This window comes from Nicotiana attenuata, chromosome 10, assembly GCF_001879085.1.
Source record: "Nicotiana attenuata strain UT chromosome 10, NIATTr2, whole genome shotgun sequence".
Classification (NCBI taxonomy): Eukaryota; Viridiplantae; Streptophyta; class Magnoliopsida; order Solanales; family Solanaceae; genus Nicotiana; species Nicotiana attenuata.
Window position 1 is genome coordinate 41,726 of NC_031998.1, and position 23,915 is coordinate 65,640.

Here is a 23,915-nt window from a genome sequence, read left to right on the forward strand (position 1 = left end):
TATATATATAAGTGGTCATATCATGTTTTAATAGTCTTTACTTGATCAAGATCAGCAAATGTGAGCCACGGACATAATTAGATTGTACTAAGGGCTCCACTTACGAAAGAAAACAAGGTATTATATGCCAAAACAAATTACTATAGGTGGAGGATGTGCTACATTATTTTGAAATAATTATTTCTTCTACATTATTTTGTAGATCTTGGATGCATCGAAGAAGGAATATAAGTTGTCATGATCTAGCTAGGAATAGTAATCTGGTTTCCTAATTAATTTTAATGTAACTTAGTTATATACACTCTTCGCTAACAACTAGTGTTAATGAGGACCGTGGGGGATTCAGACCACTTTCCAGTTATGATGGGGTTGCACCAGGGGTCGGCTCTTAGCCCATTCTTATTTGCTTTGGCGTTGGACACACTGACGCGCCACATTTAGGGGGATCGGAGGTTCCATGGTGTATGTTATTTGCGGATGATATTGTTCTGATTGAAGATACGCGAGGCGGTATGAACGCAAGACTGGAGGTTTGGAGACAGACCTTGGAGTCTAAACGTTTCAAGTTGAGTAGGACCAAGACTGAGTACTTGGTACAAGTACAGTGACAAAACTGATAGTGCGGACGTGGACGTGAGGCTTGATACACAAGTCATCCCTAAGAGAGCTAGTTTCAAGTACATTGGGTCTATTATCCAAGGAAATAGGGAGATTGATGAGTATGTTACTCATCGTATTGGAGCGGGGTGGATGAAATGAAGACTCACATCCGGTATTTTATGTAATAAGAATGTGCCACCTAAACTTAAGGGTAAGTTTTACAGAGTCGTTGTCAGATCTACCATGTTGTACAGAGCAGAGTGTTGGCCAGTCAAGAACTCTCATGTCCAGAAGATGAAAGTAGCAGAAATGAGTATGTTGAGATGGATGTGTGAACATACCAGGATTGGTAATATTAGAAATGAAAATATTCGGGACAAGGTACGAGTAGCCTCGGTGGAGGACAAGATGCGGGAAGCGAGGCTTAGGTGGTTGATAGAATTTAAGGGTCCACCAAACTCTACAGAGAACCAAATTCTATATTAGTTCCCATAGAACACATGCACACAACAGTAAGTAAATGGCACAATGGAGTTTTACATGGAAAAATCCCAGCTCACGAGATCAAAAACTACGACCTACCTTTGTAGGATTTCAACTTCACTACTGAGCAACTTTTGATTACAACCTATTGCAACCTAGTTTTTAACCTCTTAATCCCTCACTAACTTGTAACACTATTATAAGCCACTTTGTAATAACTCTATTACAAAGACTTTAAACCTAGGAATTAACCTCTTAACACTCTATTACAAGCCACTTTGTAATAACTCTATTATAAAGACTTTACAACTCGACTAACTCTAGCCAAGACACAAACACAAGGGTTTATGATTACAAAGATTTCCTACACAATGCTTCTAACTAAGCTAAGAAGGAATTACAAGTAGAGTGGTTTAACAAAGGTACAACACAACTAAGGACATGTAGTAACTTCAATACATGGAACTGGTCCTTGGTTATGTTGTTCTTCGTTCTTGATGCCCTTGAGAATCACTTGCAAGATTGACACAAACTTGAGAGAATGCTTGATGAGTTCTTGAATGTGCATGTGATTTGTTTTACCTTTGCTTGATGTTAATATCTCATTTATGACATCACTTGAATGATGTAAGAAAGTTAGGTAAAGGGCATTCCCCATAAAGTTGACTGTTGCACTGTAGTGTATGTAGGCAACAACTTTATAGCTAGGGCAGTTGACTTATGCAGTCTCCTCGGGAACTGGTAGCTATCTGGTCCCTCTGCTGTTCCTTCTGCTGTTCCTTTGACCCTGAGTTGACTGTCTCTCCAACTGGAGACTTGGTGATCTTTAATTACCTGAGGTTGTGTATCAGGTTCCTTATCAGTAAGTTTGTTAGATCATCAAAACATATCAAGGATACACATATAACCTATCAATTTTTCCCTTTTGATGATGACAAACTAATAATTTAAGTTCCCCCTAAGAACCAGAATGACATTCACATTTTCTGTATTCCCCCTGAATCTGTTCCCCATCTTGTTCCCCCTCAATTATTTTCCCCATTTTGGCATCATAAAAAGATCAGTAATCAACATTTAAGCAAAAAGAAGTCCAGCTTGGTTAACTCATGCCACATGTGTACAGACAAACATGACTTAAAACAGAACATAAAAGCAAGACATACACAACAAAAAGAGGAAGCTTTCACTAATTTTGGATAATTAAGCAGGGAGCAGTTACATTATTTCCAAACACATCCACAAAATAAAAACAGCAAAAACAAAAGTGCCAGTCAGAAAACATCATCAGAACTAAAGTAAAAGATGAACACTAAGGACTTGACATTTGAGAAGGAGACACTATTTAGGGAGCACTGGAAGGGGAAGGCCCAGATGAAGAGGCAAGGGTACGAAGAAGGATGTCCATTCGAGCATTAGCTGACACCTGCTCGTTGAGCAGTCTCTCTTGCTCAGACGAGCAACCTCTGTGCTTTGAGAGCAGCTGGAACCAGGTGCCACCTGAACCTGACTGAGGTAGCCTTCGAGAATGGCATTCCTTGCCTTCAGCTTCCTTCTGTACGGCTCCACAACACCTTTTGGTTTTTCAGTTTTTCCTTGCCAGCGTCCTAGGTATCACCAACCTTGGTCTTTTTGGAGGAACCAGGTTCCTTACTGGCATCAACCTACCTTTTTATTGATTTTCTTACACTCTTGCCTTTTTCTGCAGATTTTCTGGAGATCTCTCAGCAGACTCCTCAGCCACTTTTTCACAGGACTCCTCAACCATTTTTTCATCCTCTTTCTCACTAGATTTTTCACCCTCAACCTTCCTCGACTCCTTTTCACTCACAGATGGCTCCATCTTGGACTTTGGAACAGTAAGTTCTTTGAGGACTTACGAACCAAGGGACCAGGTTCCTCTTCTACCTCTTCATCCACATTCACGACTAGTGTAGGAGCCACTACCTTCTCATTGACAACCTTTCCATCTTTCACCAATCTCCTCTTCTTCTTTTCCTTTTTTTTTACTTTTCCTTAAGACGGACTCAAGTTATTCCTTCTTTTGCAATCTCGTGATAGGTCTCTTAGACGTTGACCCCTGGGAGCTGCCTTTCTACTTGTCACACCTCCTTTTTCTACCCGAAAAGGGTAATAAGGGAGTTCTTTCCAATTTAAGTGACAATCGAAACGGGATTATTTATATTAAAATCAGAGTCGCCACTTGGGATAGTTTATTGGTGTCCAAAGTCACCGGTTTAAAATTCCGAATCGAGGAAGTTTGACTCTGTTACGGTCTGCGAAACACAAAAATTCGGGTAAGGAATTCTGTTAACCCGGGAGAAGGTGTTAGGCATTCCCGGGTTCCGTGGTTTTAGCACGGTCGCTTTGATCATACTTGGCTTAATCAAATTGTCTAATTACTTATTTTAAACCCATGTGCATTCACCTCTTTTAATTAAGAAATTATCTTTAAAACAAGTCACGCGCACGTGTATCCGTTTGTTTGGCGTGTCAATAATCATGTCACGCGTACGTGTACACAATTTATGACACTTAATTATTATTAAAGCAGTTTCGATCCCTAGGAAATCACAATGTCAAGGCATTTTTGCGTTTTAACAAAATTGATTTTGTCCTATTAGAATGATAACATATCAGAGAGCAAAATTTTGTTCAACAATGAGTTTATGCATACCAATCTCATCACTAAAAGCCACTTCATTAGTCTATATATCTCCTTCTCTTTCATTAAAGAAAATAGTGCATGTTTTATTTGATAATATCAGTGCAAAATTCTGACGGAGAAGTCGAAGCTAAAGGGGCTACAGCTTCACAGTCCAAGAATGAAGTAGAAGCATTGTTAATCAAGCCATCAGTAGCTAAAGCATAATACACCTTATTTTACAATCTAACTTAGAGCTTCGGGAGTGCCACAAATAACATATGAAGTTACTCTATGAGAAGGTTAGCTCTCTGCAAGAGCTTTTTGACAACTCTACTCATAACAAACCAAAGAATAATTGGAAAAAGAAGCTCAATAATCTAGCACTAGAAGTAGAAGACCAAGTTGAATCACTAGTACTACTGCTTGGGGAGAAGGATACACATGCTAACAAGCAGGAGAATAAGAGGCTGCTTGTTAAGATCTTGCAACAAGCTAAAGAAGACGTCGATTCTGTCCAGAAAGAGCTCATCAAGCAGACGGAGAATAACAACAGAACAAATGCGGTGAACAAGTACTATTAAGGCATTTCACAACAAACAAAGTAATAAAAATGTTAACTCAGACAATCGACCAAGCACAGTAACGGCAGACACGAAATAATAATGGCATGATATGCTGTGAAGCAAAAAATAGAAAGAAAGGTAGAAGTAGACCTTGATTATCTCAAAAATAACTTTGATTGAAAAAACGGTCTTAGGTCGGAAATGAAATCGGCAAACAGGGAGTGCACAGGAACCTTGAACTGCAACAAGGCTTGATCGGAATCGACCTCGGCTAACTCAAAAAGATCATTGCAAAACACGGGTTTGCCGGATTTCTCGGCTGAGCTTGGACGACAGTTTTGGACGTCACAAGGGCTGTTTTACGCTGGAGTTTGATTGTTGACTATTTTTTGGTGATTCGCGGATTTCTCGCTGGATCTGTCACCTTCCGGTGCAGCAGTAACAGAGAAGACGGAGGAGCAGCGGCGATGGGAATGGGGATCGACCGGGGGAGGGGGGGGGGGTCAGTTTTTGGAGTTGCCGCTGGGGTGTTCTTGGCTGGGGGTGTGGGGTTCTCTGTTATCTGCGGCTGAAAGGTCTAGGGTCCTTAGAGGGTATATCACATCCTTTAGTCTTAGGTCCAGGGGTCTAGGGGTTCTCTAGGTTTTTCTTTTATTTTGTTGAAAAGAAGAGTCTCGAAGGGTCCCCAGGGTTAGCTTAATGGGTATTGGGCATTGGACTTAATGGGCTAATCTGAATTGGGCCAAAAATTGGGCTCTAAGACTCCTAAAATTGTGGTCCAACACCTTAATTGATTCCTTTTAATATAAGATAAAAATACTATACAATGCAAAAACTAATCCTAATTAATTAAACCAAACTATATTAAAACATGAAACTATTTTTTTGTATTTTCAAGATTATATATAAAGATGAAAATAAGGTACTATCTTTGTATTATTTTTATTTCTATTTTTTTTTTAAATTTATGAAAGGTACATGAATTAAAAGTAACTAGGTAAAATATTTTTTTTGTAATTTTTATTTTGTTATAAAATAAAATAAAATAGTTAAAACTAGTTGAAATAGCAATATTAGGCCTAAACTAAATATTTACATGCTAAAATATAAAAAATCTTGGGAAGGGTCAAAAATCACATGTCTACACTACTCCTAGCACTAATAAAGCTTGCGAGAGCCACTTTATCATAATATTCTTCTTCACTCTCCTCCTCAGACAAAGATCGCATCTCAGGAACCACAATTGTTAATGGCTCAGCATTGAAATGAGGAGAGGGAGTAGGATCAGTACTGACCTAGGGTTCTTGTGGAAAACCGGGGGTTTTATCGCAAGTGGAAGCAGAGGGATCCTCTTGGGCGAAGGGATCAGATCCCTCAATTGGTTCCCTAGTAGTACTGTCAGGTGCCAAAATTTTGACGGGCATCAGTTGATTCCGTTACCCGAAAAGTTCCCTACCCTTGACCTCTGTACCATTTTCTTCCCCCCTGAGACTCAGATACAACCTCATGGCCTCCAACCAGAGTTCCCTCAGTAGCTTTTGACATCATATTTTCTTTAGCCTCCTGTTCTTGTAAATGATTTTCAAACATGGTGGAGTGTAGTGGGTTGAAGAAAGTTTTTTTCTTGGTTTGAAGAAGAAAAGAGGAATTTTGGATTCTTTGATGTGAACATTTATGAAAGTGACTGTGAGAGGAATTATTTAATAGGGGTGAGGAACTGGTTAGGAATGGGTATCAATTTTGGGTAGTCGGGTCGCTTTAGATGAGACGCTTGGTTTCAAAAAGCGGGAAAAAGGGAAACTGACAATCTAATGATGTGGCACCGTTTCAGCCGTTTGAAAAATTGTGCATGAGAGTACAGAGGAACTACTAACCTGTGTCAAGGGAACCAGGTTCCCTGACAGATTTTGCAAATGTAAGCCTCATCCTTTGACAAACGTGCAATGCATTAGATGCTTGTTTGCTCTGTAATCGTCATGCGTGTCTACCTGTAACAGTATAGAGATGAGTTAGACTTTTGCAGAAAATACTTTTTAGCTAATTTTACTTGTACATTTCTTTCATAGCCAATCATTGATGGACCAGGTTCTCAGTTGGGTTTTATCAACCCCGGTGCCGGGCGATTTCTTTTATAATACTCTCTGCTCAGGGCTTTGGTGAATATATCTGCAATATGATCTTCTGTGCTGCAGAACTTCATGCATATGTGCCCTTTCTGAACATTATCTCTAAGCAAGTGATGTCGCACATCAATATGCTTTGTTCTCTTATATTGAACTGGATTCTTGGCCATGTTGAGTGCACTAGTATTGTCACATAATAAGGGCACGCACTTAGAGAAAATACCAAAATCTTCCAGCTGCTATTTAATCCATAAGAGTTGAGCATATCAAGATGCAACAACCATATATTCAGCTTCTGCGGCAGAGAGGGCCACTGAGTTTTGTTTTCTTGTACCCCATGAAATGAGACATGAACCCAGAAAAAGTACCATGCCAGAAGTGCTTTTCCTATCCACCAGATACCTAGCATTGTCAGCATCAGCATACCCTATTAAGTCAAGGTTATCTCCTGACGGATAGTAGAGAACCATGTCCTGCATCCCTTTGAGATATCTTAGGATTCTCTTAGCAGCTTTCAGATAAGATTTCTTTGGATTGGACTGAAACCCGGCACAAAGACCCACCCTAAAAGCAATATCTGGTTTACTACAGAAGTGACCCTATGATACCTCTATACATGGTCTGATTACAGGGGATCCAGGTTCATCTATGTCTAGACGAGTAGCTGTGGCGATGGGAGTGTTAATGATTTTGATGTCTCCATGTCAAATCTCTTCAGCAGCTTCTTGATGTACTTCTATTGTCTTATCATTGTCCCCTTGGGAGTTTGCTTCACTTGTAAATCTAAGAAGAAATTCTGTTCCCCCATCATACTCATTTCTAACTCACTTACCATGAGTTTTGCAAATTCTTCACATAGAGAGTCAACTGTTGCTCCAATGATGATGTCATCAACTTAGATCTGCATAAGGAGCAGGTTACTTCCTCGTTTCTTCAGAAAAAGAGTGTCGCAAAATTTTTCCTCTTGTAAAGCCATTTTCTAGAAGGAATTTTGACAACCTTTCATACCAAGCACGGGGAGCCTGCATTAACCCATACAAAGCCTTGTCGAGTTTAAAAACGTGCTTCCAAACTCATCAAGTTTGTTTCTGAATACCAACTTGGTTCCTACAACGGTTCTGTCAGTATGTCGTGGAACCAGGTTCCACACATTGTTCCTCTCAAATTGACGGAGCTCTTCTTGCATAGCTGTAATCCAGTCTGCATCTTTCAATTCTTCCTTGATATTCTTGAGCTCTATTTAAGAGAGAAAGGCTGAGAAGGAAAGTGAGTTTCTTGTTTTTGATTTGGTTTGAATTCCTGAATCAAGAGGAGTGATTATGTTTTGAAGAGGGTGTGAGCTCTTGTGCTTCCAATTTGACACCTGAATCTTATTAAGAGAGGATCCAGGTTCTTCTGGATTTGATCCATGTGTCCTGTTCCTCACCTCAGCAGCTGGAGTTCCATGTACAACATCCACAACTCTATTTTCTGCTTCAGATATTGTGATTGAGGGACTAGGTTCCTCTATGTCGGCTGGAGTCTCATCTTTAGTTCTGAGGAACAAGGTCCATGTAAATCTGGAGTAGTCATCCACAATGACAAAAATATGTACCTCTTTCCTCCTCTACTTAGCACCCTCATAGGTCCACATAGATCTGTATGGAGGAGATCAAGTGGCCTTGAGATGCTAACTTCCTTTTTGGGCTTGAAAGAGGATCTGACTTACTTTCCTTTACACATGCATCACACACCCTGTAATCCTTGAGGCTTGACTTGGGAAAACCACGAACCAGGTCCTTCTTGACCAATTTGTTCAGCAGCGTGAAACTTGCATGACCCATTCTTCTGCGCCCTAGCTTAGCATTATCATCAACAACACTCAGACAGCTAAGATCCCCTTGTCACAGATTGAGAAATACTCGGCAAGCTATAGTTCAACCCCTTCACGTAGTACACATTTTTAATAGAGTGGGAAAGAGACTTCCCAGTCCTTCCAACTCCCAGAATGTATCCCTTCTTTCCATTTTCAAAGGATACACTCCCTCCTTGTAGGGCCTTCAGTTAAAGGAAATCATTTGTACTTCCAGTCATGTGCTTCGAGCAGCCGCTATCCATGTATCACTGTTGACTGCTCCCTTTCATTGTTCCGTGCACAAGGAAATCAAGGGTTACACTTAGGAACCCAAACAAGTTTGGGTCCCTTGTAATGAGGAAAGGGGTGAATAAGGGCTCTTTTGGTCCAAGAAGGCATTATACGTTTTTTATGTAAAGGACCAGGTTCCCTAACAGCAGTTACTTTTTTAGTAAAAACTCTTGGGGACCAGGTTCTTCTCCCTTTTTGGCTCTCTTCTCTCATTGTCCTTCTTCTTCATTATTTCGTAAGTCTTCAGATTGCCAACAAGTTCGTCCATGGTCAGCTTCTGTAGATCTTTTGCTTCTGTGATAGCATTTACCTTGCTTTCCTAGGAACCAGGTAATACACTAAGTATCCCCCTGACGAGTTTGTTCCTGGGGATGATCTCTCCCAGTGAGTGAAGCTCATTGATGATAAATGTGAAGCGAGTGTGCATATCCTGAATGGATTCATCATCCTTAATTATGAAAAGCACATACTCTGTGGTTAGCATGTCAATCTTGGACTGCTTTACCTGTGTTGTCCTTTCATATGCTGTTTGGAGAGCTTCCCAGATCTCCTTAGCTGATTGGCATGCTGAAATCCTATTGTACTCATCTGGTCAATCCCACAGACGAGAATTTTCTTAGCTCGAAAATTCTTTTCAATAGCCTTGCGGTCAGCATCATTATATTCCTTTCTAGTTTTAGGAATTGTCACTGCGGGGTCTCTAGTGGTCTTTGTAGGAACGAAAGGTCCATCGCAAATGACATCCCTGAGCTCTGAATCTTCAGCCATGATGAAGTCGTGCATCCTTGTCTTCCACCAACCGTAGTATTGTCCGTTGAACCTCGGTGGTATGTAGGTAGACTGACCTTCTTCGAAGTTTGGCGGAGCAGCCATGAGGATTCTTTCTAGGTGTTAACTTGATAGAAAGAATCTGCTCTGATACCAATTAGTAGAATTTAAGGGTCCACCAAACTCTACAGAGAACCAGTTTCTCTATTATTTACCACAAAACACATGCACACTGCAGTAAGTAAATGGCACAATGGAGTTTTACGTGGAAAACTCCCAGCTCACGGGATCAAAAATCACGACCTACCCTTGTAGGATTTCAACTTCACTACTGAGCAACTTTAGATTACAACCTATTGTAACCTAGGAATTAACCTCTTAATCCCACTAACTTGTAACACTCTATTACAACCCACTTTGTAATAACTCTATTACAAAGACTTTAAACCTAGAAATTAACCTCTTAATACCTCACTAACTTGTAACACTCTATTACAAGCCACTTAATAATAACTCTATTACAAAGACTTTACAACTCGACTAACTCTAGCCAAGACAAAAACACAAGGGTTTATGATTTACAAAGATTTCCTACATAATGTTTCTAACTAAGATAAGTAGGAATTACAAGTAGAGTGTTTTAACAATGGTACAACACAACTAAGGACATGTAATAACTTCAATACATGGAACTGGTCCTTGGTTATGTTGTTCTTCGTTCTTGATGCCCTTATGAATCACTTGCAAGATTCACAAACTTGAGAGAATGCTTGATGAGTTCTTGAAAGTGCATGTTTTACCTTTACTTGATGTTAATATCTCATTTGTGACATCACTTAAATAATGTAAGCAAGTTAGGTAAAGGGCATTCCCCATAAAGTTGGCCGGTGCACTATTTCTGCACTGTAGCGTGTGCAGGCAGCAACTTTATAGCTGGGGCAGTTGACTTGTACAGTCTCCTTGGGAACTAGTAGCTTTCTGGTCCCTCTGTTGTTCCCTCTTCCATTCTTTTGACCCTGAGTTGACTGTCTCTCCAACTGGAGACTCGGTGATCTTTAAGTTCTTGAGGTTGTGTGTCAGGTTCCTTAGCTGGTTCTTATAATTTTGTTAGATCATCAAAACATAACAGGTATACACATATAACCTATCAGTGGTTTAGGCACGGGAAGAGGAGAAGCGCATATGCTCCATTGAAGAGGTGTGAAAGGTTGGCTTCGCGTGGTCTGAATAGGGGTAGAGGTAGGCAAAAGAAGTACTGGGAGAGGTAATTAGGCAAGACTTCTCATTGCTTTAGCTCACTGAGGACATGACCCTTGATAGGAAGGTGTGGAGGTCGAGAATTAGGATACAAGGTTAGTAGGTAGTCGAGTGTGTGTCTTCCCCATACCAGTAGTAGTACTAGTACTTAGCCTTATATTCGATTATTGACAGTCTTGATTACTAAATGCTTTCTTATTATATTGTTGTTGATACTGTTTGTTCACTTATTATCTTGTTATTGTTACTACTTGTTTTCTTATTATCTTGTTGTTGGTTTTTGCTTGCTGTTATTGCTTTATTTTTCTTTCCTTGAGCCGGGGGTCTATCGAAAATAACCTCTCTACCCTCAAGGTAGGGGTAAGGTCTGCGTACACACTACCCTCCCTAAAACCTAGTCATGAGATTTGTCGCACCCCGTTTTCTCGCGAAAACAGGTTTCGACGTGTGACAACTCTTTTAAATGGAGGTATTAAAAGATAAGAGTCACCACCTAACGATTTTTAAGGTGCGTTAGGGTACCTTTTTGCAAATAACTCTGTTTCAACTAGTCAACACCACCAAAGATTGGGTAAAGGCTCGAAGTTACCTCGAGGAGAAGGTGTTAGGCACTCTTCGAGGTTCACAACTATGGGTCCCGGTCGAACTTGAATTATATGCATTAGTCAAATAAACGAAGAGAGAGAGATAGCACAAAGTTTGGGAATTTTCTTATAAAAGATTTTGAGTAGATGAGTACATCGTCTTGATTCAAACAGAGGAGAAATAAGAGTGGGGTGGGGGGGGGGGGGTAGGGAGGGGTCCTAAGTTTTTTAGCCTAAAGGATCACCCCGTGCAACATAAATAATACTTCATAACTCCCTCAAGATGGGGTGTTACTCATATTATTCAGCGGGCACAGACTATCATGTTGCTACGCGAATACTATGTTAAAGTTGTTACCTAAAAGTGTTCTAATTCAATTATAGGTCGTACCCTATGCGTGCACTACCCGTCCCATACCTATGGTCCAGGAGGTATCGGAACTCTATTTGGGTGGTTCTAGACCTTACTTAGGCTGCTCAGAAATGTCAAAACTAGGCGACATACAAAAAACACATTGGACTTCACATATAGGCCATTAAGGCTCAAATTCGCCTCCAAACTTAAGCAACAAATGCACGTAGGACAAATTCTGTGTTAAGCAGTTTCGAATTAATAACTCAAATCCTATAGACATGATTTCTATGTGATAAAGCATCATGACCTACAAGCAGTTTCAGAGGCTGGGCGCTGCTCACAGACAGGGTTATATACGTTGATTATAGGTTATAGGTTTCCAATAATTAAACCTGTTATGTCTAGGTGACTGGTGCAGTAAAGGGTAATGAAAAACTATTGAGAGGAGCCCAGAATTGTATATGCACTGACAATGGCCTAAGTGAACAATAAATCATATTGAGAGATGCTGCATTGACCCTTATTAAGACAAACAATGATACCCTATAGCCAGGATCTCTAATAATTAGCACTTGGAGCTGATTTTATTATTATACTTAACCCTATATACATGTTTTCTAGGTGAACAATGCGATACAATAACAAATGAGATGATTAAAATCCTATAGGCATGATCTCTAGTGGATATACTGGAGCGATGTAAATTGAAAGAAAGTTCAACGATATGTATTTCCTATGGGCAGGTTTTCTAATAACATGTAGCAATCAAGGATAATTGAAGCATTTGAGCTCACACTTCGCTAGTAGACAAGTAGTGTGGGTGTGTACTTTCCCTAATGGCATGATTTCTATAGTGTGCATAGAGAGTGAATGACACATATAGCAAACCTATTACCAAGTCCTATAGGCATGTTATCTATCCATTGCATGTAGGTATTAAATTCTACCCATTCCCTTTTACTAACAACCCCAATTGTTCATATAAAGATTATTACAGGCCCAATATTGAGTAAAGTAGAAATATTACATAAGAGTGAACAGGCCTATAGTAGGCCCAAATAAAATAACTGAATACCCAGCATTGTTGGGCCTTCAATATCTCTTACATAGCATACCCATGCCTTCAATACAAGCCACGTTCAATACACGACCCAAAGGTTCATAGAAGAGTCCAAACCAATTTACTTAGCCACAACATCAAGTGTTGCACCACTTGGAACAACCAATACAGGTAAACAGTACATGACATAGATGTAGGATAGTAGGAACAATTTTGGAGGTTGAGGGAGTGACTGACCCTAGTGTGTCAGAGTTCACAAGGGCCGCAATTGGACCCCGAGCGGTGCTCACACTAGGGAGGCCAATAATAGAACCTAGATAGCCTTGGAGTAGCAAGCAAGGAGAGTGGATAGTGATAGAGTAATAGGAATCAAGTAATACACCAAATTGAGCAAACAAGGCAACTAGTCAGGCAGGCCAATAGGTTCAGCGAAGTATACATAGCAAAGTACCACATAGACAGCCTTATATTGAAGGAATTAGGAGAAGAAATAGGTTTACAAGCATACATGCAATCCTCACCACGGTTTGAACTATTTTAATTTCATGTGAATAAAATTTGATCACGCCCAACTATGCCTTATTAAAAGGACTAAGCGGTCGTTGCAAATATAAACTGGTTTACAAGTCCGGAGTCGAATCCCACAGAGACTAAGGCTTAGCTACAGTTGTTCAATATCGCTAAGAAACACAAGTCCAAACAATTTCCTAATTACAAAGATTATAATATTTATTTTTATCTAATTAACTAACAAATACTAGAAAGCAGTAAGACTATCAATTAACGAGGATAAGAATTGGAGACAAGATTAAGGAGGTCTAGAGTTATGATTTCCCCTATTGTCGGAATCCTTTCCGCTACATTTTCTATAAATTTGCCTAAGTTTTCTCTATCGATCATGAACGCTCTGAGTATTGTAAGTCTCTCCTGAGTAACTACCACAATTTACTAGACATATTCTCCCAAATTACGCTAGCTGGCATTAAGTACGGCTCACTCGGGTCGCACCAAGGTTTCGTTATCCCTAATCCGACCTTTAAACCCTCCTTATTGATCCTTCATATACGTTAGGAGTGATGTTGTTCAACAACTACTTAAATATGCACTCTCTACCAAGTAATAAACATTAAATAGGCACAAACTTAGGGGTGTTCATGGTTCGATTTGGATCGGTTTTTCCCTAAAAAGAAACCAAACGAAGTAAGTCGGTTTTTCTACTATTAGAACCAAACCAAACCAATTAAGTCAGTTTTTTCTCAATTTGATTTATGTCGGGTTTTGTCGAATTTTTTATTCCGGTTATTTGTTGGTTTTTTCTTAAATATAATACATACACTACCAAACACATATTCCGGCGACCATATTTTCAACGTAATATATTTTTCTTAACATGAAATGGATTCTTACACATAACAAAAGAAAACTACCAATCAAAGTAGAATATAAAGGTAAAAACTGTACTAATAGCGCAAACGATTAACATTCACCATAAAAATGTTGGACCTTTGTATAAAGATATACATATATATAGGTGTAATAATAAATTTGAAATAGCTACTACTATATTCAGTTTGGTTCGGTTTTTTTTATTGTTTTTGATTAAAACCAAAACTAAACCAAATTTGATTGGTTTTTAAAATCAAAACCAAACAAAACCAAAAAGTATCGGTTTTTTTGGTCGGTTTGGTTTGGTTCAGATTTTTTGGGTTTTTATGAACACCCCTAGGCACAGTCGATTGAGAGCTCTTCAACCAACCACAATAATAACGTAGCTGAACAAATAGAGAAAAGCTACGACAAATTTGTATTAACTTAACAGGAAAATCATCCTTCAAGAGGTTCCATCAAAATCCTAGATAACAAATTAGCTATTCATAATAGTATGCAGAACTATAATACTAGAATTTATAACTAGTAATGAAAATAGGAAGAAGGAAGTGAAAAACTCGTAGAAGAATTCTCCGCCTTGCTCCTAGTGTGTTCTTGCCTCCTTAGGTCGAATCCCCGGTCTAATATTGGTCTCTTGCTGTCCAATCTCGATCTGTCTCTCGAAGTGGCGTTTTTAGGTCTATTTATATGTATAGGAAAAGACCTAAACATGTAGGTCAAGTCCTAGTCAAATCAGGAGACGAAATAAATCTTCAAAACTCGGAATGGATCTCGCCATAGGTTTGGCGTCGCCAGGCATAACGCCTGGTGGAGCTGGCCTTTGCCTGGCCTCGCCAGGTCTAATGCCTGGTTATGCTGGCCTTTGCCTTGCCTCGCCAGGTCTAACGCCTGCTTTCTCCTTTTCACTGTTCTCGAGCACACTTTCAATGTTTAAGTATCCCTTTTGCTCTACTTTCATCTCCAATTCACCTACACATAAAATAGACTCCATTACGCGCAAATAAAGTGTAATTTATCATTAAAGCTAGGGGTGTGCATTCGAATCGGTTTATCGATAAATCGAATCGATTATTTGTTATCGAAATCGAAATCGAAAAAATCGAAACCTTAATGAAACGATAACGATAAGCATATGTATAAATCGATAATCGATAAGTAATTATCGATAAGGGTCAAAATCGAATCGATAAATCGAATGCACACCCCTAGACTGTAGACACTTGTTAAATGAGTAATTACCTATTTGTGTAGATTAATATAACATACAGAATGTATATATATTCCGCTACTATTTTGAAAGCGGCTATACAATATTATTTTCCCTAATCTATACCCTTTCCTTTACCCTAAGTCCCTTACCCTATTATTCCCTCTACCACATTTAAGGAATGATCATATTTAAAGATCAAGGGAATGAAGTTCAAATTAATGGAAAACAGTATTAGCCGTGATGATGTGTTTTGTTTTGTTTTGTTTTTTTCATACCGTTGGAGTGTTGGTGGCATACATTTTGTCACGACCCGGATTTCCACCCTCGGGAGTCGTGATGACGCCTACTGATAGGAGCTAGGCAAGCCAATTAATTAACGCTTTTCTCATTATCATTAGCAAAATAAAGAAGAACGAGGCAATTAACATAAAAGCGAAAATCTCGAAACATAAATAACAGAAACCAAGTACGGAATTTCACATACACCTCTACCCAGATCTGGTGTCACTAACTCACGAACTTCTACTGAATGCTAAATACAAAGTCTGAATGAGTATACAGTACTGTCTGATCCAATACAAGGGAAATCAAACGAAAAGCAGAGATAAGAGAGACTCCGGGCCATGCGGACGCCAGCAAGCTACCTCGGAATCTCCGGACTGAAGTAAGCTCCCAACGCTCCTACTGCTGACCAAAGGCTCCTGCTCCGGTACTATGATCTGTGCAAAAAGCACAGAAGTGTAGCATCAGCACAACCGACCCCATGTGCTGGTAAGTGCTTGGCCTAACCCCGGCGAAGTAGTGACGAGGCTAGACAGGGCCTACCAAAAACAACCTGTGCAGATAAATATATACAAGGCAACAGAAAATAACAACAGAGAATATCAACTAAAAAGGGGAAGGGGGCATGCTCGGGAAAAACACGGCGAATACAGATCAATGGATATAACGACGAAACTATCTCAATATCATAGCTAATATATATAAGTGGTCGGCGTGCCACACGATCCTATTTCTTAATTCATAAGTGGACGGCGTGCCACACGATCCCATTTTCATAATATATAAGTGGTCGGCGTGCCACACGATCCCATATTATAGTATATAAGTGGTCGGCGTGCCACACGATCCCATTTTCATAATATATAAGTGGTCGGCGTGCCACACGATCCCATATTATAGTATATAAGTGGTCGGCGTGCCACACGATCCCATATTATAATTCAAAATATCTGACTTTGGAAAAAAGGCCCCATTAGGAGAATTCGACAACATAACACTTTAACCCGGCAAGGGTACAGCTAACAGCCCAAATATCCCGACAAGGGAGAGTACATAATAATAGTCTACATGTTCCGGCAAGGGAATAATCACAACACATCCTCTTTTGAATCATTTCTTTCTCAACTATCACATTCTTGTTCGAACCAACGTTCCAAAATATACCAATCACAATTCCTCCTCAACCGTTCACATTATAAGAAATTTATTCATTAGACAAGGTAGTGGTGTCACATCATTCGATTTAAAAACAATTAAGACTCACGGTCATGCTAGACACCGATGTATAGATACTCGTCACCATGCCTATACACCGTACTCCACATTTAGCAAGTAGCAAATAACATCCTAATCCTATTCCCTCAAGCCAAAGTTAGAACAAACACTTACCTCGGTCCAAAGAATAGCAATCAACCCTCAATTACCGCCTTTCCTCTACAATCCGGCTCCGAAACAATGGTATCTAGTCATAATTAGTTCAATAATATCAATAAGGGCTCAAAAACATAATCTCATAGTCTAGGAATGAATTTTTCCAACCATTCTCCCAAAACACCAAAATTCGACATCGGTCCCACATGGTCCAAACACGAGGCTCGGACCAAAACCCAATCACCCATAACCCCACGAGTTCAAATATATAATTTATTTCAAGATTCGACCCCAAATTGAGGTTGAATCACCCAAAATTCCCAAAAACCTAACTCTACCCAAAACCCTTAATTTCTACTTTGATTTCATGATTTAGGGCTAGGAATTTAGTAATTAGATGAAGAAATAATGAGGGAATGATGTTAAGATTACTTACCCAAAGAGTTATGGAGGAAGGAGAGCTTGAATTTCGTCTATGGAGGGTTTAAGAGAAGAGCTCGTGTGAAAAAAATGAGAAATCCCGTGTTGCTACTGTTCTGGACATAAAAATATAACTGGGCGTATTTACTCTATGCGATCGCAGAAGGAGGCTTGCGATCGCATAGGGGAAGGGAAAATTGACCACTGCGATCGCAGAATGGGTCATGCGAACGCATAGAAGAAAAGGGGCTATGCATACCGGGGTTGGTTTAATGAAACGCGATCGCGGAAGCTTAATGCGATCGCAAGGAATGAAGGGGCTAAGGTACGCGATCGCAGAGGAGTTCATGCGATCGCATAGAACAGAAAATGGGCCTGATCAATTAACCCTGCGCGATCGCAGAAGAACGTACGCGATCGCAGACACCAGCAACAACAGTTTTCTGCAGCATTCCTAAGGCTAAAACCATCCCAAAACACATCCGAATCACACCCGAGCTCTCGGGCTCCTAACCCAACACATGGACTAACTCAACAACATCCTACGAACTTAACCGTGCGATCAAATCGCCTAAATAACATCAAAATCCATGAATCAAGCCTCAAAGTCATCATTTTCATTTCAAACTTCTTAAACTTCTAACTTTAGATATTTAGGTCCGAAACACGTCAAATGACGTCCGATTTCGACCAAACTTTACAGAAAGCGCTTAACACATATTTAAGACTTGTACCGGGCGTCGGAACCAAAATACGAGCCCGATACCATAGTCTTTTAATCAATTTTCATTTTCATTTTCCTTAGGAATTTCAGAAAAACAATTTCACAGAAAAATTCATTTCTCGGGCTCTCGACCTCGGAATTCGACTCCGGGCATATGCCCGAGTCTCATATTTTTCTACGGACCCTCCGGGACCGCCAAATTACGGGTCCGGGTCCGTTTACCAAAAATGTTGACCAAAGTCAACTTTAGCAATATTAATATCAAAATTCTTCAAATTTTTTCACAAAGTAATATTTCAACATAAAAGCTTTCCAGCTTTGCGCTCGGACTGCGCACGCAAATCGAGGCAACTAAAAGCGAGGTTTTTAAGGCCTCGGAAGCTCGGAAATAGGGAGAAGTCCGGTGATGACCCTTTGGGTCGTCACACATTTGATCCCTTACTTTAGTTTTGTTGCATGTGCTTGTTGACACAATTTTTATATTATAAATGGTGTTCGTCTTGTTTTAGCTTCTTTTTGTCTATATTAGTTAGGCGCGTTTATAGCGATATACTTTCCGTGGAATCCCGCAAATTTTTTTATTGGTGTAATCGATAACCGAATCGATAAGCCCCCAAAATCGATAAATCGAAATCGAAAAAATCGAAACCTTATTGAAACGATAACGATAAGCATATGTACAAATCGATAATCAATAAGTAATTATCGATAAGGGTCAAAATCGAATCGATAAATCGAATGCACACCCCTAATTAAAGCATATAAAATACAAGGCAAATAATGTACGAAACTATGGAATTATAGCCACACATCAATTGCATTCATCAAACAATACAATACGATGTAGTACAATACAAAACAATATATTATGAAACGACGTGTAACAATAATCCAAATTCTCTGTAAATCACATCCCTAACGAAGACAAAATTTAACGAGAAACAATGAGCATTGACCTTAGTGAAGGGCCTTGTCTTTTGGTTAGATTTGATGAAAAGGACAAAAAAATTATGCCAATGAGTATATATAGACCATAGTGTAGGACAAAAATTAGGTTCTTGTCTTTTTGAGTAGATTTAATGAAAAGGGCAGCCAAGAAGTTTGTTGAAAGAAGTCATATTTCCCTGATCTGAAATTTATAAAGTATGGCACCATCAGCAATCGGGGTTTATATCAAGCCAGTAAATTAAGATATATTTTTTTGTATATATATTTATTATTTAATTATAATTAATTTATATGTATATTTATTTTAAATGTTAACTATTAAGATCAAATTATTTAATTTAATGTAACATCACTGAATTGCTTTGTGCATCTATTGGTTGGTCATGTAAATTGTGGTATCCAAAACCAATAAAACTAAGTCCACGCAAACCATTCATTCCATGCCAACTTTGTTGACAAATCCTTCTCTCTTTTTTTGTCTTATTATCTGTTACCAAACAAGTCAGCACATTTCTACATTTACGAATCATTTAATTTTACATTCTCATTAATTTTATTGACATACTTTTATAGAAACTTATATGATTTGCGGTCTATATATATTATATAGACACACACTCACATGTACATAGTATACTTTTAATCTATATGATTTAAGTTATTTATATTCCTGCTATAGCCAAATCGTCTTGTATTTGTGTGTAACTTTAGTAGAATTCCAGCTTGGATTGGATGGGTTGGACGTGTCAAGATACATTAGGAAAAAGATTTCAAATTTAACGCACCGCTTTTAATTATGGTTTAAAATTACCATCCATTATATTTCAGGCTGGACCCCTGACAAGGTGAAAAGCTAACGCAAGATAATTTGCTAACAGTAAGGGCATGATTTGACCCGAAACATAACCAAAGGTAAAATTTGGCTTGCGGGCTCAGGGACTGCAGTCAGTTACTTCCTTGTAGTCATCAGCTCGTTCTTGACAGATCCGATCGGGTGTTCATAATCTGTAGTAAAAGGATTCGAACCTTGCATGCTGGTACCAACAACCGATGCCTTACCACTTTGGCTCCGTAGGCATGTTTTGGACGGTAGGAACGGGGAGATGGGGAAGGGAGAAGCAGGGCTCGAAGAACGTTAGAGTTTAAATTATATCTATCATCAACGTAAATATTTTTATATCATTATGTCACCTTTACATGATGTAATAGGTAATATGTATTATTTTTAAGATTGTATATAACCACATTTTAAGGAGATTTACCTCTAGATTTTCTTTGGATGACCTGATTGTAAATTTCTTTTACTCTAATAGCGTAAACGACTTAAACTCTATTTCATATATTAGTAGGGATACTTTTTCCTTTTAAACTTACTTATTCAGCTTCTAGTCAGACATTGTTACATGTGGAGTATAAATTTTTAATATATTTTCAAATTTGGATAAGTTTTAGCCAGAATAATACTCTGCTCTAATTATATGCCAACTTATAATTCCAGACTACCCTTTATTCACATGATCACTGCATTCATACCTAATTCCAACTTCACTCCATTTATTGCCTATAAATACCCATCATAATCTCTAAGTGCTAAAAAAACTCATCAAGTAATAAAGAAGCCAAAACTATTTGCTTGCTATAAGGCCACAAATTAACCTATGGACTCAAAAATATCCTTTGTCACTCTCTTTTTTTCCTTCAATCTTTTTTTCTTTACCTTTGTTAGTAGCGGCTGGTATCACAATAATTTACACGTATCGCTATATGTTTCAGCTCCGAAACCAAAGACAAACCCTAACCCTAACCTGAATCGAAACTTGAACCTGAACCTGAACATGAACCCAAACTCGAACCTGAACCCGAGCCCGAGCCCGAGCCTATCAGAAGAATCTTGCCCTAGAGATGCCCTAAAATTAGGGGTATGTGCCAAGTTGTTAAATGGGATTGTGGGAATAGTTATAGGAAATCCACCAAAGAAACCTTGTTGTTCATTATTAGGTGGACTTCTGGATATTGAAGCTGCACTTTGCCTTTGCACAGCTATGAAAGCAAACATTCTTGGAATTAATATTAACATTCCAATTTCATTGAACTTGCTTATGAATATTTGTGGGAAGAACCTCCCCTCTGGCTTCATCTGTCGTCCTTGAAGTTTTTTTTGTTTAACCATCTGGTATTAAGTGCCGGCTAAATGGTGACTTTAGCCACAAGAACTTTTTATGTATTATATATAAAATTATAAAACAACAACAACAACTATTATTAATGAAAAAGTTGTGAATTTTATGTTTTCTTTCTTGGATTAATTTGGTTGAAGTTATCCGTATGAAAATTAAATAAGTTTTTGTCTTTTATTAATTAGTGCCTTTATCTCTGCTTTTAGTTTTTATTTTTATTCTCCTCTACACATATCCTTTCATTTTTCCCTAGATTATAATGAGTTCAATTTTCAATTTTTATTTAATTTTTCTGAATCAATTTTTTCTATTTGTAATTACATTTGAATTATTCATAAATCAAAGAGCAAGTTCTATAACGTTGGGTCTTACTTAATCTCAGCACCACCTTTATTTATTTCTTATTTTCTCCCACTTTATTACTACTATTAATTGGGAAGTGAGTACATTAATCAGTTTTAACTTTTTTAATAGCAAGGGTAGAGTTAAAAAATAATAATAATTCTATCTTGGTTTTCCAAAAGCGACAAATATATTCAACATTTTTCTCCGGTTTATTAAGGGAGATACTTTGAGTATGTTCAATTGGTTTATGCACTTATATCGTTGGGGAGCAGGCTCCCGAAGAGACTAGCTCAACGAATGTCTCGCTCCTTATTAAGATCATATTGGCATACTCTTGCAAGAGAGAGAGAGCAGATCCCATTGAAGACGAGAACGCAGTACCATAAGGGTATTTTTGTCCACTGCCTTTCTCACGGAGCCGTACGTGGACGTTATCGCTCATAGAACTTGTCACACCCCTTTTTCTACCCCAAAAAGATATGTGTATGAATTTATGGGGTAAAGATTTTTCCAATTAAAGTGACAAACTTGAGTAGAGATTATTGTATTGCTCAGAGTCGCCACTTGGAATTGATTTTTCGGTGTTCCAAGTCACCATTTATTTGAATTCCTAGCCAAAGGAAGGTTTGACTCTATTTTTATCGGTCCGCAAAAACAAAGTACGGGTAAGGAATTCTATTAACCGGGGAGAAGGTGCAAGGCATTCCCCGAGTCCCGTGGTTCTAGCACGATTGCTTTATTGACTTAAACTTGGCTTTAATTATTTATGGACAAACTATGATTTGTATGATTTTCATGTTTTACCTATCCGCTTTTATTTCTTGATTATTAGAATTACTAAACAAAATAATTTAGATAATATTATGTTGTCATAACCACGCTACGCAAGCGAAAGCGTGATCGAATAATAATAATAAAATTTAAATTGTCATAATTGCGCCTCGCAAGTGAATCTGAAATCACGACAATCAATTATTTGTAATACTTTTAAAAAATTACTACATTTGAGAAAATTAGCTCTTGAAAATTTAAAAGTCAACTATCGCGCTATGCAAGCGAATCCGTAATTTTAGCAAAGGATTAACTAAATTAAAATTTAACTAAAAACTAATGGGTATGGTATGAGATTATTGAATTAATTTATTGAATGTTAAACGTTATGCTACACAAGCGATTCAGTGAGTTAAAGCGCGCCTACTATGCCTAGCGTTTAAATTAATTGAAAATAATTAAGCTATCAAGAAGAATGAAAAAAAAAAAGAAAAAAATTTTATTAAAAGACACATACACTTTTATTGGATCTGTGGAAGAAACTTTGTTTTTAGGGGAAAAGACAGACTACCTATAATAGTGAAACTATTTACCGGCCCTATCCATTAAAGAATTCTACCCACTAAATAATTACAACTCCTACCCATTTAATAAATAAACGGCAATAACAAAATAATTACCCACGCTTTTAATGCCCTACGTATAAAAACGCAGAAGCTGCTTAAAATTTCAGAAAATTTGCGCACAAACGTAGAAAAATGCAGAAGCTCCTCAAAATTTCAGAAAATTAGCGCACAAAATTGAGATTTCCACCGATCGAAGAGCAGTAAGTGTGAAAAAACAGATCGAAGATGCTGATTCGGATTTTAATTTCGCTGTTCTCTTCAGATTTTGATTTCGCTGTTGATTTGATTTTGATTTCGGAGCTAAACTTCTGAATTTTAGCTGAAAATTCTAATCTTGGTTTGGAGATCTGGAGATCTAGAGGTTTGATTTCGCTGTTGTTTTGTTGAAATTTCGAACACTGTTGAAATTTGCATTGTTGAGATTCAATTTTGGACATAAAAGTGATTATAACTTTAGAATCATGAAAAATATTCCAATTCTGCTGCAACATAGTGGAGAATGGGATGATAACAATAATTTCATAAATTTTCATGTTGATGAAATTCTAATAAAGACCTATTGGAAATTTGAACAACTTCTCAGAGAAATTGCAAAGCAACTGCAAAAGGACAGTAAAACAATAGTTATTCATTATGCTATTGCTCAAGGATATCCACCGATTACAATTTGCAGCGATATGAGTTGTTAGTGTTTACATGGAATTGAAAAAATCAAGTGCAGGGATGACAACATTTCCCCTGTGTGTGTCGTTTGCTAAAAACACTATAGCTGCAAGCACCTCCAGTTTCGATGTTGCTCCAATTTCATCAGAAATTGCAGAATTTGAAAACACTGATATGATTACTACGTTTGATGTGCAAGAAGGAGATGACGCAATTTTAGAACTTGATGATGCAAACATCATAACTGATCAATTTCATCAAAATGTTGAAAAAGGACAAATTTACAAAGACAAGAACCTGCTGGCTCTCGTTATGAAACAGTATGCCGTAAGGGAAAAATGCCAATATCGGGTTCATAAATCATGCCCAAGAAGGTTCGTCTGCATGTTTTCAAGTAAAAAACTATGTGATACCTATATAGTTAGTA

General features: G+C 38.3%; 1 protein-coding gene across 1 annotated transcript; it reads left to right on the forward strand.

Annotated features, from left to right (window-relative positions):
- On the forward strand, nucleotides 20,493-21,199 carry LOC109233805 (14 kDa proline-rich protein DC2.15-like). Its single transcript, XM_019399668.1, has one exon. It carries the CDS (start codon nucleotides 20,565-20,567, stop codon nucleotides 21,054-21,056), a length of 492 nt encoding a protein of 163 aa, XP_019255213.1. The 5' UTR covers nucleotides 20,493-20,564; the 3' UTR covers nucleotides 21,057-21,199.

Excerpts from the sequence above, each read along its gene's own strand:
- LOC109233805 (XM_019399668.1), top strand. The coding sequence starts at position 20,565 with ATGGACTCAAAAATATCCTTTGTCACTCTCTTTTTTTCCTTCAATCTT.